We start from the raw sequence: 14,371 nt of genomic DNA on the forward strand, positions 1-14,371 counted from the left end.
CCACATCTGAAAAGGGGGGAAAATGCGAGAGGAGAGGCCGCTGGATCAGAAGATCCCCCCCGGGGTCTAGACCTGGTGGTGGTGGAGAGCTGGAGGGCAGGAGATAGGAGGCCTGAACTGGCGTGGATCTGGTGGTGGTTGGGATGGAGGAGGGTTGCCGGGTTCGATCAGAAGACAGCTGGAGAGGAGATGGAGACTTTTAAATTTCATGCTAAGCTGTGATTGGTCAGGAGAGGGACAGAAAGCGACGGCTGATTGGTGAGGGAGGTGCTTTCTATTAAGCACCCGACTAAGAGAGCGGAAGAGAGGGGGAGCAGAGGAGTGAGGGATAGAAGGAGAGAGACTAGGAAGCGGATAGGGATAAATGGTGAATGATGGGAAACAGAGTCTTCCTGATTGAACTTACGATAAGAGCTACATTAGTTCACTTTGCAATCAGCATGCGCACTGTGAATAAGCCACAGGTAAGCTTCAGTGTGAAAAACAATGGAGGGAGAAGAAGACTGAGAATTAGAGGAGGATGAGGACATGAGGAAGCAGGAGGAAGAGGAGGAGGACGAAGACTAGGAGGTGAATTTAGAGGAAGAGGATGAGGAGGTGAAGAGGAAGGAGGAAGGGATCATGTGATCAACCATGGAATGACCCTAAGGGAAGCTGGCCAACGGGTTCAGCCTGAGCCGCTACACTGTAGCAAGCATCATGAGGACATATTGATGAGAATGGGTTAGTACAGTTCCCTGTAGTTTTGTAGTAGTACCATACTCTAATGAGAAAAACAACAATACTGTACATGTAAAACTGAAACTGTTACTACACAGAATTGCTAGACATCCAGCATCTGGGGGCAGAGGAAGAACATTCACTGAAGAACAATAGACCCATATAGTAAATATGGTGATCACAAAAAACACAAAAATATTAGCAGCGCATAATAGAGGATGACACCACCTTCCAAGACGTAAACAACGTGAGCATCTCTCTATTATCTTGTGTACTGGCACGCAACAGGATCAGAACCAAGTCCCTTTTGAGAGAAACAGTGAATGTATAAAACAACTGCGATATGATTTTGTGCAGGTAAGCTATAGTATCATTGGTATTGAATCTGGAATTGTATACTGTAGTGCTGTGCATGAGCCTGCTGTGCTGCATTTGTTTTGTCTTTTCCAGAGAGTGATGGAGCTAGAGGCAGATGCCGTGGGTCATGAGCTGATTTTTGTGGATGAGGCCGGTTTTAACCTCAGTAAAACGAGGAGACGTGGCAGGAACATTATTGGGACACCGTGCCATAATCAATGTCCCAGGACAACGTGGTGGTAACATTACTATGTGTGCAGCTATAAGTCAAAATGGTGTTGTTCACTGCCATGCAACCCTGGGCCCATATAACACTGCACACATTATTACATTCTTGGACAGACCATATACTCACTAATGTTCAGAGACCAGAGCAGACCAGGCACGTCATATGGAACAATGTTAGTTTTCATAGTGCTGCTTTGGTCCGCGGTTTACAGATCACCCTCTCTTCACGGTACTCAACCTCCCGCCTTACTCCCCATTCCTGAATCCAATTGAAGAGTTCTTCTCTGCCTGGCGCTGGAATGTCTATGACCGTCATCCCCATCAACGCATGGCTCTTTTACAGGCAATAGAGGAGGCATGTGAGAATATGGACCAGGCATCATGTCAGGCCTGGATATGGCACTCCAGGAGATATTTTCCCCGGTGCCTTGGACTAGAAGACATTGCATTCGATGTTGATGAAATTCTGTTTTTGTTTTTTTTACTCTTTCAGTGAAATTGTATGTTTTCTTGTGTTTTGATGTGTGTGAATAAACATAATGTTTGAAAAAAAGTGTGTTTTAGACCTGCAATTTGAGTGTAAAGCAGGAATTGTGCTTGTAGTTTAGCAGAATTGATTCAGGGGGTTGGTAAATGATATATACAATACATGTTGTGGTCATTGTGTCTCAAGTACCAGAATTTGTATGTAAACAATTGAGAAAAACTGTAAAATGCAGTGGTACTGTGACCTTTACTAATGGCAGGTTAGTATTCTCTGAAACATATGATTACACCATTGATTATGTGCCCTATATTGACTTATTTTAATCAATGTACCCATGAATGCATGCTTATGGAAATGAGTAGCATTTTCTGTATAACAACAACAACAACAATAATAATGATAATAATAATAAAAACACACATAATGGATAATTTGTTTTTTAATTGAAAATATTATACAAGGCATTTTCCATGAACATAAATATGGAGGATACAAGTGCACACAGCACATGAATGTCCACAGTTTAGACCTTCTGTATAAACGTTTGGCCACCAGTTTGTCCACAGCAGTTATACAATCCATCCTGGTTTATAACTTGGAGTGACACAGAGCACTTCAAAAAACATCTATGTGCTCTTATACATTACTGTATAAAAATAAAGGCTTGTCTTGAACACATTTTAATGTACACATTTAAATGACCCATTCACAAGGTAAAACACAGAGTCTGCAGAACATCCTAGCCATGTAAATGATTTCTTCTTTCTTCCATTTGTGTTAAAAAAAAGTAAACAAAAGCTTCACGGTACTCCTGCGGTTTTGCTGGCACTGTCCTGTGAGCTTGTTTTTAAATAGTGGTCTGTACATGGTGCTTTTACAGTATGTTTCCCTTCAACATCACCCAGGTACTCATCAAAAAGCCAAACATAATCCAGTGTATTGACATACAGCAGAACAGAGTAAGACTCTGTTTTCTTACATTTTAAACATCATAATCAGTCATGGCAGGCATATGTGAAGCTTAAATGAAGCAATAATATCATAAAAAAACAAATAACAAAACCAGATGGTAACACTGGATCCCCTGGGAGAGAGGTGGAGGAAGCTGCTGGAGACAGAAAGTCCTCCTCTTGGACCCTGATTAACCTTGATACCTTGATACTAAATTCCATATCCTTATTATATTATATTAGTAGGTCAATGGGGATGAACTGACATCACTAAGTCTGCAGCCATTTGGATACATTCTTTCAGACATAAACATCTATTACATCACTGTGATTTGAAAAATAGAAATAACATTTATTTTCTGTGTTTTTGTTTCCATTCCAAAGTCCACACACCACACTCAACAATTAACAAATGCTGTTATATTAATAGGCTGATCTGTCATAGATTAGGTTTAGTTGAGCTATAAATACACTCAATGCAAATGGGTGCTTTTGAGGCTCATCAGTTTTGCAGCTCAACCTTGCATGTAGATGCAATTAAAAAAACAATACAATGGTTAAACTATATAGAGGCCAATATTGCAAAAAACATTATAATATGCCTGTTATATCAAACAGTTCATGTAATATTAGCCCTAAGTGAGGATATCATATTGGCTGGCTGTATTGTTGACTGTATTTAACAACTGCCCAGCCACTTTTTAACCAAGTACTTTTAAATACTGTTGTTTTTATTAAACCGGATTTTTAACAGTGATTCTAAATGTTGTGTTTTTTTTTTAGTACACAAGAAAACAACATGTTTACACACAATGTGACACATACTGCACCTCTTTGGTTGTGTATCCAGTGTTGCAGGCTGATGATGTGTCGCCTGTGTCACACAATATGACTTCCGGTCACACATTTTCCATCAAATAAATATCATATTTACAATTCTAATGCTGCAGGCAACTTTAAATTATTACAAGTCATGAGTGGACTCAGCAAAGTCACCACTGCAGTAGTTTAAGAAGCTTTTGCTAATCTGTGTTTAAAGAACTGAGTCTAAGAAGAGTATAAACCCGACAGAAGCCAAAAAAAGAAAAAAAAAGATTAGGGTACTTTGCAATGCCAAACTTTCTCTAAGGTAGGCACTCTACATGATGCCTGCTGTAGATATATATTTATGAAACACAGATAATCATTTATTACACCCACTATCTTTGAACAACAGTCAATGTTCAGTGTGCTTAAACATGTTTTGATGTGGCTTTTTGCAGTAAAGATGATGGAGACCTGCTGTGTGTGCAGCCGTGTACGCATGAAAACTTCCAGTTGCTGTTCATGGCTGGCAGGAGAAACAAAATAAACATTTATAAAGCTAAATATGAAAAAACAAAACAGTAGAAATGCATTGATAAAGTAGAAAAGAGGATAATGTATGAAAATCAAATCTATACATAGTTTGAAATGTATACAGTGCATTCAGAATATAAAAGCAAATAAACAGTGTGTCTGAAAGTCTGGTCATGACGTGACATTTTCATCTACTGCCATTCTTTGTTGTATAGTAATAAAGTAAAGCGTTCCCTTGAAATAAAAAAAAAATAGCAGCTGACCCAAAGTCAGCGGCTGTCAGACCAGAGACCCAGCCTGGTTCTGTGCAGGCACCATGATGGGCACCCCACCCATACGGGTGATGTTGGAGGCTGTGATGGTAGAAGTGGGCAGTGGTGGAGGAGATGGAGTGGCCTGGACCTGTCTCTGGGGCTGGCTGTAAGTCTGCGGCAGCGCCTGGGCCTGGGGCAGCTGGGTGTATCGCTCTGGCCTCGGTAGGGAGCTCCCGTTATTGCTGCTGGTTTCGGATGTGACGGGTTGCCCGCGTGGTAGGGTGGTGTTGTTGTTGTAGCTGTAGTGGGTGGGGGTGGAGGCCCCATGGTGACGGGAGGGTCTGTAGCCGGCCGTGCTGCCCGTGGCGGTGATGATGGAGGCGGTGTCTGAGGGTGGGCGCTGGGGGTACTGTTGGAGGTGGTGGTGGTGGTGGTTGTTGTGGTGGAGGGAGGGCTCTTTGTGGTGTGGGCTGGAGGCGATGGAGGACAGGGTGCCGTTCTTGGAGATGATGTCAGAACCCATGCCGCTCTTAGCCCAGGACACTCGCTTTGGAGCCTGAGCGTCCTCCCTGCAGAGGAACAGAGGTGTTACAGAAAGCTGCTTCCTGTCTCTGCAATCACTGACACTTTGATATGCTAAACTATCACACTGTGAGCAAACATCCAAACTGTTTAACCAGTCATGTCCTTTTGTCTGACGAGAGATGGAATAACTTCTTCCGTTAAGACTCTGATAAGTGATAACTCTCACTTGATTTCATTGGCCATGTCATCCTCGCTGTCTCGACGCCTCTTCAGCAGGAAAACAAAACAGAGGAGGAGGAGGAAGATGAAGCCGACCACTGATCCCACTGTGGCACCAACGATCATCCCCACATTAGTGGCTGGAATCACACAATGATTACACATCACCACAAAATTCTCACAATACATGAGATGCTCCTTTCAGTCGCTACATACAGGTAACAATCTCCAGGTTGATGGAACAGCTCTCTTCTCCGGCTGTGTTGCTGGCTGAGCAGACGTACTTTCCCGACATGTTACCGCTCAGGTTGCTTAGCTTCAGAGTGCCGGTCTTCTCATCTGATTCAGGAAGAAATATATTATTCCTTTAAAGGCTTGGTATTCAGACAAATAAATGAGGTAGAGTGGACTTAAACAACCTGGAAGCTTTAGTTTACCCCACTTACAGTATAGTATAGTATGTATAGTCTGGTATTATTAAACATGTATTTCCACAAATAATGAATGAAATAATGAAAAGAGGTTTGTTTGTTAGGTAGTTTTCCTCTCTTGCTATGGCTCCAACAACTATGTGCTATACTGCATATGTATACTAAACTTATCCTTCATCCTCTGGTCTACTCCTAGATTTCTGTGACACTCGTACGTAGAGTAAACTTCTCTTATCAGGCTAACTCTCAGATTTATGGAATGTGCCACTCTTGTGCTACTTTTCCAAGTCTAGAACAAACCCATCCCCTCTCCTCACTCCCTTTGGCCCACTCCTAGATTTCTGTGCTGCTCTAACTCATCAGGCCCACTCTGACATTATTGGTATGGGCCATCTTGCATGTCTGCACTAAGATCCTGTCTTTTAGCCCACTTTCATATGTATGTGCACAATGACAAAATGATGCATTTGATGCACACATAATCTATTATGATGCACATGGTGAATTTTGATAGGCTGAACAAAATTACTGCAGAATACAAACAACTTAAATAAACCGTTTGAATAAGGTAACTGTATGTACATATGTATATTGCACTATTATAGTGTAATTCTAAAAGCAAAAAGTAGGTTGCAGTGAGCTTTCAGTAAGCTGACTGATATTTAATATTGGCACCGTGCTGCTGCTGTTGAAACATGGTCTGATAAGCTATGGGCTTTAATTGTGCTACTTAAGCATTGCTGTGCCACAAAAAAACAAACTACAACACAACACACAAAATGTACAGAGACTGCTGGAATTACACAAACTGAAAGAGAGCCACTCACTAAGCATGGGTGAGAAGAAGACCTCAGAGGTGGGGCTGGTTTTCTTCCACTTGTACAGAGGAATGGGTTTCCCCGTGCTGGACTTGCAGCTCAGAGTCACGTTTCCTTTTAGCACCGGCTTCCCTGATAGCGAGCACGTAGGGACAGCAGGGGGGACTGAGAGGAGAGGGTTGTAAATGTTAGCTTTTACAACATAATATCTGTAACTCACTCTTTAGAAGCTCTGCTTTTCTTACCCTTCACATCCAGAAGGAGCTCCCCAGTGAGACCAGGGTTATCTGGGATGATGACCTGGCAGAGGTAGCGTCCAGAGTCGCTCTCCTGGGTGTTGTTGATGTACAGCGACACGTCCCATGAGGGCATGTTACTGAGGAAACCAACACGACCCTTGAACTGGGAGCTGCCTACACTCATGGAGCCTTTAGTGTAGGAGATGATCTGTGCAGGAGGACAGAAAGCCAGCGTCAGATGGAGGCTGCTTCATGGACTTTCATGTCACTATGATTGGGTTTGGAGGTTATTCTGGGTTAAAAGTATCAGAGGGATTTGTAATCTCTTGCCTGGAAAATTGTGATTGTTTGGCTTTCCTCAAACATTTGCTGAAATGCATTACAGAATAAAGTGACTTACATGAATGCAATTTGTTTTCAGTGATGAAGTCTCAGAATCATGTATTCCTCCACTGAACAGAATTGTGTTATCTCAACAGTTTAAGGTTGGATGTGCTGGACTTGGTGAAACTCAGTGAATGTGCTGTAACCAAGCAGCAACCTACAAGACAGAAGTCTCAAAATCTGAAGGTCCCCTAGTGGCCACAAATGCAACTGCGTTATACAGAAGTAAAAACAGCTGAGGTCTTGATTGATATGTTTTCTCATTTTATTTATATTAATATTAAGAATTTCACATAATTAGGGGAAAGACACGACTTTGTGTGTTTTACACATGCTCCACCCTTTTCGCCCTTATTTGGATTACCTAGGAGTAAAGACAGAGCCAGATGCTGCCAATATGGCGACAGATCACACAGACATCACCCATAAGCCTATGGTTGATGCTACCCAAGATTCAAACATATTTTCATACAGTCTATGGTTGGATCCTCACTACAGTAAGTAATTAGTGCCATGAAACAGACATACAGGATAGAACCCACATTTTCAGCAAAAGCCACACATTTCCACAAAAAGCCCTACAGCTCTACAACTGAAATAAAGGGGAGAAAAAGAGACACCTGGGAGTACCCAATAAATTTCCTTCCAGCTGCCAAAAGACATATGTATGTACATATGTATTCAGATTACTATAGTGCATGCAAACATGGTAGCATATGTGCACAGTTTGGGCAGGCGAGGATGATTCAAAGTCAATTAAAACTGGATATAAAAGCCTAATTAAACTGCACTGCTTGCTGAGTCAATACCAATTAATTTAGGTGGCGGTCCAGTCAGGTGGTGAGATAAAACACCTGCAAGCGACATCCATATGTGATTATCTCCACTGCATGGAAAAGGATTCGAAGACTTCTTCCAGTTTTAACGTGTCACTTTTCCTGGCTGTGCATCACTGTTACAAACACATGGCCCTGTCTACAGAGAGTGTGGCAGCATGTCTTTGTTCTTTTTATTCATCTTTTTGGCTACAAATGAGAGTAAAGCAGCAGCAAAGAGGCTCTGCGTGGCAGTCCGTAAAAAAACAAAAAAACACTTTAATCAGCTGAGTCTTTCCCTGCTCTATATTCCCTTTCCCTCCCTCCACTTTTTTTTTTTTTTTTTGAGTGTGACTCTTTTTGGGTCGTCCATCTGCACGGTCCAATAATCTGACATGGCAGATACAAGGCAGCCAGGTCTCTACATGATGTTATGTTGAGCTTGCAAAAAACAAAAAACAACGGCTCTATCAAGACTTCATAAAGATCACACATGTTTCTATCCAGCCCAATAGTCTGCTTCCTTACCAGCTGGGCGTTGTCGGAGACATAGTTCCAGAGGATGGTGTTGGTGCTCGGGTCAATGCCTGGCTGTGCGGCGTATGAAGCTTTAAGCACCACCATCTGACCCTTGATCACGTCTATGCTGGTTTGGGGTATCTGCATTTTGGCCCGTATGCCTGGAAGAAAGAGAGATTCAAAGAAAATTGTAAAAAATGTTTGTTCATTGTGCACAAATGAAGAGAAAACTCGTTGAAATTTCTTCTCCCCAGCTGGTTCGTACCACTCAGAGATTGGAGTGTAGCCGTGCAGCACATATGAAGATGAAGTCCTCCCAAATCTAGTCCTACAGCCATCAAACCAACAGTCACCTACAGAATAAGCTGCTCTTGACTTGACTGATGGAATTATATGTACACCACACACACACAGACACACACACAATAAGCATCTGGGGCTTAAAGGTATAGTACGTGGAAAACAAAGATAATACTGTGTGCATGGCAGCAGTGTTACTGATAACGTCAAAATAAAATCTAAAAAAAATGATCTTCCGAGTTTGGTGTGAAAGAACTTGCATGTCCTGACCTCAAGGCTCCCTCCTGACACCTGACCTCATCACCCATTCATCAAACATTACAAAAGTTTAATGAGCTGGACAGGGAACCAGAAAAATGGTGGCTAGCAACCACATATGGGGGCTGGGTGTCCATATACTTTTGTCCAGAGTGTATCTGAATGCTGAGTTCAGGCTGATTTGGAGGTTAGTTTTTTTTTTTAACGCCCTGGATCACCTTTAGGACCTGACCCTGCACATATTTCTCCTGTCTTCATTGCTTTATTGTACATTATAGAATGATAGAATTCATTTCAGTAGTGGTTGTGACACTCCTCCCACTGATTATGAGGCTAACATTAGCTGATTTAGCTCACATGGGCCTTCAAGGCTAGTTATGCTGCTGCCATGTGTCTGTTTTCCTGCCACTGGTTATGGGCTTGAAGTCTGTATTATAGGTTAGCTTTATTAGGCAAAACACAAAAGAAAAAAAATCTTTAATTTATTTATTCATGATTTCAATAATGAATAAATAAATTCAAAGCAAAGCCAAGAATTGAAAATATAACCTAACTAATAAATAAATAAATAAATGCCATTTGTAATCAACCATCTCCTTGTTGATGGAACATTAGTGGTTGATTACAATAAACTATGTCATTCAAGTTATCAATATCAAAACGAAAAGCATTCGTAATAATATAAACTTACTAGCATTTCCTGGGTTAAATATGAGAACAAGCAGTTTTAAAGCCATTCCAGTCTGTAAAGAGGCAAAAGAACAGAGCTGAGGTGATGGGAATCAGTCAGAATCAACTGTAGTGTGCATTTTCTGCCAGAGAGGGGCAGCAGAGAGCCAAACACATCTGTTACTCACAGAAAAGCCTGAGAAAAGTGGGCTAATCTTTACACATTTACAAAATACTTTAAAAATGTGGCATGATTAAATGATCTATCTTCATTTGTGTACATAAGCTGGATGACTGTGTAAGACAGAGACGTGACTGTGTTCATGTTTGTCTGTCAAGTCTGTCTCATGAAGGCGCTTTGAATCATGTTATGAGTAAACAAGAAGTTAACATGTCAACAGAGATAATTACACAGAGAAGGTAAAAAGATGAACTTCAAATAGCATAATTTTGATCTCCTTTCCTTCTCCATCCCCCATATCCTCCCTCCCTGTGTTCTCCTCCTCTCTAACCTCTCCACCCCTCCTGGCAGCAGGAGAGGGGTGACAGGGTGAGGTCAGAGCAGGGCCTTTAAACCTCAACCCCTTCAATGGTATTCCTTTTAACCAACCATTCAAAGAGAAAAGGTGAGTCAGTTTTAATCAATCTCATGGCAGCAGGCTGGGAAGTGTGTATGCTTGTGTTCATTAGAAAACATGGCAGAGATGTGGCATGTTGTTGTTGTTTTTTTTTTAAATTGATAGGAATCCTATGTGTGTGACTGATGTGAACAATAAAAAAGGTAGAAATCTCAGCATGACAACTACTCAAATGTATCACACAGAAACCATGCCTTAGCCCTATTTCCCTATGTATCCCTGCTAATTAGTGTCACTGTTTTGGTGCCACAGATGTCACCAACAAAACTATTATTTCTCCTTGAACAGGAAGTGATGCAATCAAAAGTAAGTGCAAAATCCTATCCAAATGTCTTCCTCTACGTGAGCCAATAGATCCTCTTCACTACCTCTGCACCGGCAACAAAGAAGAAACCTGGTTCACTAATGTCATGGCACATGACCTGTGGGTATTGAAGTCCTTAGCATTAAAAACATTGCCTCAGGCTTGCTGCCATTCGGGGACACAGAATGGCAATTCTCCAGCACAGCTTCAAAGTCAAAGTGGAAATGCATTTCATACATGTTACGTCTGTTTAATCTGTCATTTAAAGCTCTGTATACAGCAGCTGCTGCTGTTACAGTGCAGAACTGTATGATTAAGCATTTCTTTACCATTTCCAGTAACAACTGTAGCCACTAGGGGCAGTGTAAAACGGCTACGGTCACAAAATAATTACATAGATAAATCAAATAAATGTTTCTTTTTTAAAGCTACTTCATACAATTTTCATCGTATTTTGGCTAAAAGCGATTTGCTTTTGTTGATGCTCAGCAGCCTTGCAACAGCTTGACCAATAAAGAGCACAGACTTGACAGTGCTACTGGTAAACAGTTACATAAAATATGACAGAGAATGAGGCTGTAACTGCATATTTTAAGTTTGCTTCATTCTGTAGACCAGGATATAAATGATATTTAATGAGAGCTTAAAATAGTTTTTGATGTCAAGGAAACCACAAGCCACAAATTCTCTGTTGAAACAACATTCACACATTGCTGGCTGAAGTTGATCTACGCATTGGTCACACACCACATCCCCAGCTTCTCTGTGTAGGTTTTAAACCGATATGTTCATTATGTTAAGTGACATGATGCAGGATAATGTGCTACACGCTAAAGATAATATACTCAGAGAAAATAGCATTTTTGCATACATATACATACTAAGAGTACAAACGCTACATGCTAATCATACAATAGCACACGTTTAGAATAGCAGCTGAGGAGAGTGCAGGTTTTTGGAGATTTTTCTCAGTCTGCTGTAGCCACGGGTGACAGCCAGATAAACAATGAGGTTAAACTCACTATAAAACTAAAAAAGCTGATGGGGAGCGTCATCACTGCAGGCAACCCCTTTCACACTGTCACATTGTTGTCACACTTGGTACACATTACAAAAACATGCTTTATAGCTACATTTAAACTAATATGTCACTATGAGTTTTTCATTTGAGTGGAGCTTTAACAAAACACCTTTGTTAGATTTCAGACTAAAAACTATGTTTTTTTTTAAATCAACTAGAAGATTAAATACAGGATGAATGATTTGATGTTACCTTAGTTGCTTCTAGTTCTAATTTGTACAAGTGCAACAATGCTCCATGTAAATAGATCTCTACAGAGAGGTGGTGCAGATATCAGTTTCTCTGTCACTGTGGAGACGGATGTAGCAGACAAATGACAGTGATGAGAGAATGTGTAGGCTACACTCCTCTGGGAACACTGCTTCTAATAAAGAGGCAGACTAATGAAGTCATTAGGATATCGGCAGTAAAGGAATCTGTGCGCAAGAAGGGAAAGACAAGGACGAGAGACGGCACAGAAAAAGATTTATTGTGTCAATTGCTGTTTAAACCTTAAGAAGATTTGCCAGAGCAATGAGAAGCAGACCTGTTGTCTTCAGAGGTGCTGACTGATGGATGGATGGATGGTTGGATCAGTGGACATGCAGAGATGACACAAAGAGGCTTAAACATAAATGCAATGAGTCACTGTGGAGAGGCTCTCTGATGATTGCTTTAAGCTTGTAACCGACACTACTGACAGGCTGCTGTTTGAGAGAGGAGGATGAATGTATGGCTTTTTCTGAATGTTTAGACTCTGCATAATTAAAATGGATGCAATGCTATGATAATAAAGGGTTTGACATATTGGGAAGTCTTCCGTTATATCCACAGTGTGACAAGATAGAAGATAGATTTAGGGGGAAAACCAAGCCTGGATCCGCCTAAATATTTTGACAGATTCTTTCTGCTAAGCAAAGCCAATAAATTCCTAGCATCATATTTACAGACAGACATGTAGTGAAAGGAAATCCATCCATCAGTTTTCTGTTGTTATTGGATCATGGAGGCAGTAGGCTAAGGCCAGGCGTCTTACACTGAGCAATGTTTTCCAGCTCCATCTGGCCAAATGAGCTATGTCATCTGTCCAGCATGTTCTGGGAGGTGTCCTGGATCTTCTATCAGCAAATCTTCAGTGAAAGTCATCCAGGATGAAGCTTGTTTAAAAGCCAAAATGGTCCAAAGTAGATATAGTGGTAACGTTTTTCCTTCTGGCTCACACACACAGAAATGATGTCTGCATTGTTTGTGAGCAGCCCGGCACCTGCTGTTCTTGGGCACCACTTTCCTGCTTCAGACCTGAAGATACTGACTGACATTTTGGCTACGTCAGTGCCTCCTAAGGTCATGGTCTAATGATAGCAGCAGCTCTGTGGATCTGTTCTTCACCTGGGTTTCCCCACAATCCAGGGCCGGGAGCCTATCTTCTTCATATAAGGACGAGAGAGTGGTAACATTACTTCAGGTGTCTATGTAAAGTCAGTGGGACTGACCTCACAAGGGTTCGATTTTAATGTACATGTAAGTCCATCTGGACAGTGTTTACTTATTACAGAGGAAAATATAGTAATGTCATTATTCTACTAAAATGTCAGACCTGCTGAGAGCACACAAGACCTCCCAGCAGGGATGAACTGAACATTACATGGGCCAGAGCTGCAGCTCCTCATTAGCATGGATGGGCTTCTCTTCATGATTTAGCTTGATCAGACGAGTGTTTTTTTTTCCATAAAAATCTTGCCAAGCGCTGCTTTAAGAAGATTTCCTGACAGAAATCCCTCCTGATTCTGATGAAAGTGCACGCCACTGCAGGAAAAAAAGATGAATGAATGTATGAAGAGATGGAGAATGTAGGGGAGAAATAGAGAAATGAACAAGGCCACGGAGATCACATTCATAACATTCACTCTTCACTCTTAATTTGGCCAGTGAGGTTTAATCTTTCCCACTGTGGCAGGTCTGAAACCCACTCTGCTGGCTTCATGAGGATTGGCTTTAAATATTCCATGGTGACTGATGGCAGGGCAGATGGGAACGAGTTCACTGAAGGGAGTAATGAGGTCTGGATGGGTCTCACTGTAGCTAATGGAGGAATTTCACTAAGTCTGATATAACAAGGTGTTTCATGGTTAACTGGATAAGTTTTTATTGGCTCTTTATTAGGTGAGAGTGCATTTTTACCAAGACACCGCTGAGTGTAGAATTTAAGGATCACTTTACCTTCACACTATGCATTTGAAATAGGGATATGAGAACAGTAACAAATCATTTCCTGCTGTAGGTGTTTCTGTCCTGTTTTATTTCTTCATTTTCAAAATCTGCTGTACCTGTGATGTGTACTTGTCTGATACTCTCATGTATCAACGTATGTTTACAGTGGTAACAGACAGTGATACCCACAACAAGATGTTTACAAGAACTGCTTTGATTGCATCAGTGATGTCACTGGTTTTCATATAAACATTAAGAAGAATTTTTTTTGTTCTATATGTCTCTGGGCTTATATACACTGTTGGTTGTACCAGTGGTGTCACTAGCTCTCCAAACATTTTCATAAGAACTGTTTTTTTTTGTTCTACAGCATGCACAGTATATTTTTTGCTGCTATTGTGTAGGAAAATGTCTTTCTTCACTTGAATGGAGGCCTTCTTGCGACCTTTAAAAATATGTCCAAGACAACTAGGACAGAGAGCATGCAGTTTTTATAAAGAAGTTGCAATTTGTTTGAACACCTATTGATATTCTTTTTTTTTCAACTTGTTATTCAACTTTTGTTCAATCACATAAATGAAGCAAAGACATCATCTTTTAATGAAGCCAGTTAACTTGGTAAAAACGAACTATAGATGAGTATTTTA

At 41.0% G+C, this 14,371-nt stretch overlaps 1 protein-coding gene across 1 annotated transcript in view; it reads right to left on the reverse strand.

Moving 5' to 3' along the window:
- Positions 1-3,467: 3,467 nt before the first annotated feature.
- Positions 3,468-14,371, reverse strand: part of esama (endothelial cell adhesion molecule a) — a 48,695-nt gene continuing 37,791 nt past the window's right edge. The window contains exons 2-7 of the mRNA XM_028422301.1: positions 8,294-8,445; positions 6,573-6,774; positions 6,337-6,492; positions 5,295-5,417; positions 5,086-5,218; positions 3,468-4,903 (exon numbers count right to left, since the gene is read on the reverse strand). Coding sequence (XP_028278102.1) covers positions 4,360-4,903; positions 5,086-5,218; positions 5,295-5,417; positions 6,337-6,492; positions 6,573-6,774; positions 8,294-8,445 — 1,310 coding nt within the window. The 3' untranslated portion in view covers positions 3,468-4,359. The remainder of the gene's footprint in view (positions 4,904-5,085; positions 5,219-5,294; positions 5,418-6,336; positions 6,493-6,572; positions 6,775-8,293; positions 8,446-14,371) is intronic.

The sequence above is a fragment of the Parambassis ranga genome, chromosome 14 (genome assembly GCF_900634625.1).
Source record: "Parambassis ranga chromosome 14, fParRan2.1, whole genome shotgun sequence".
In the NCBI taxonomy this organism is placed as follows: domain Eukaryota; kingdom Metazoa; phylum Chordata; class Actinopteri; family Ambassidae; genus Parambassis; species Parambassis ranga.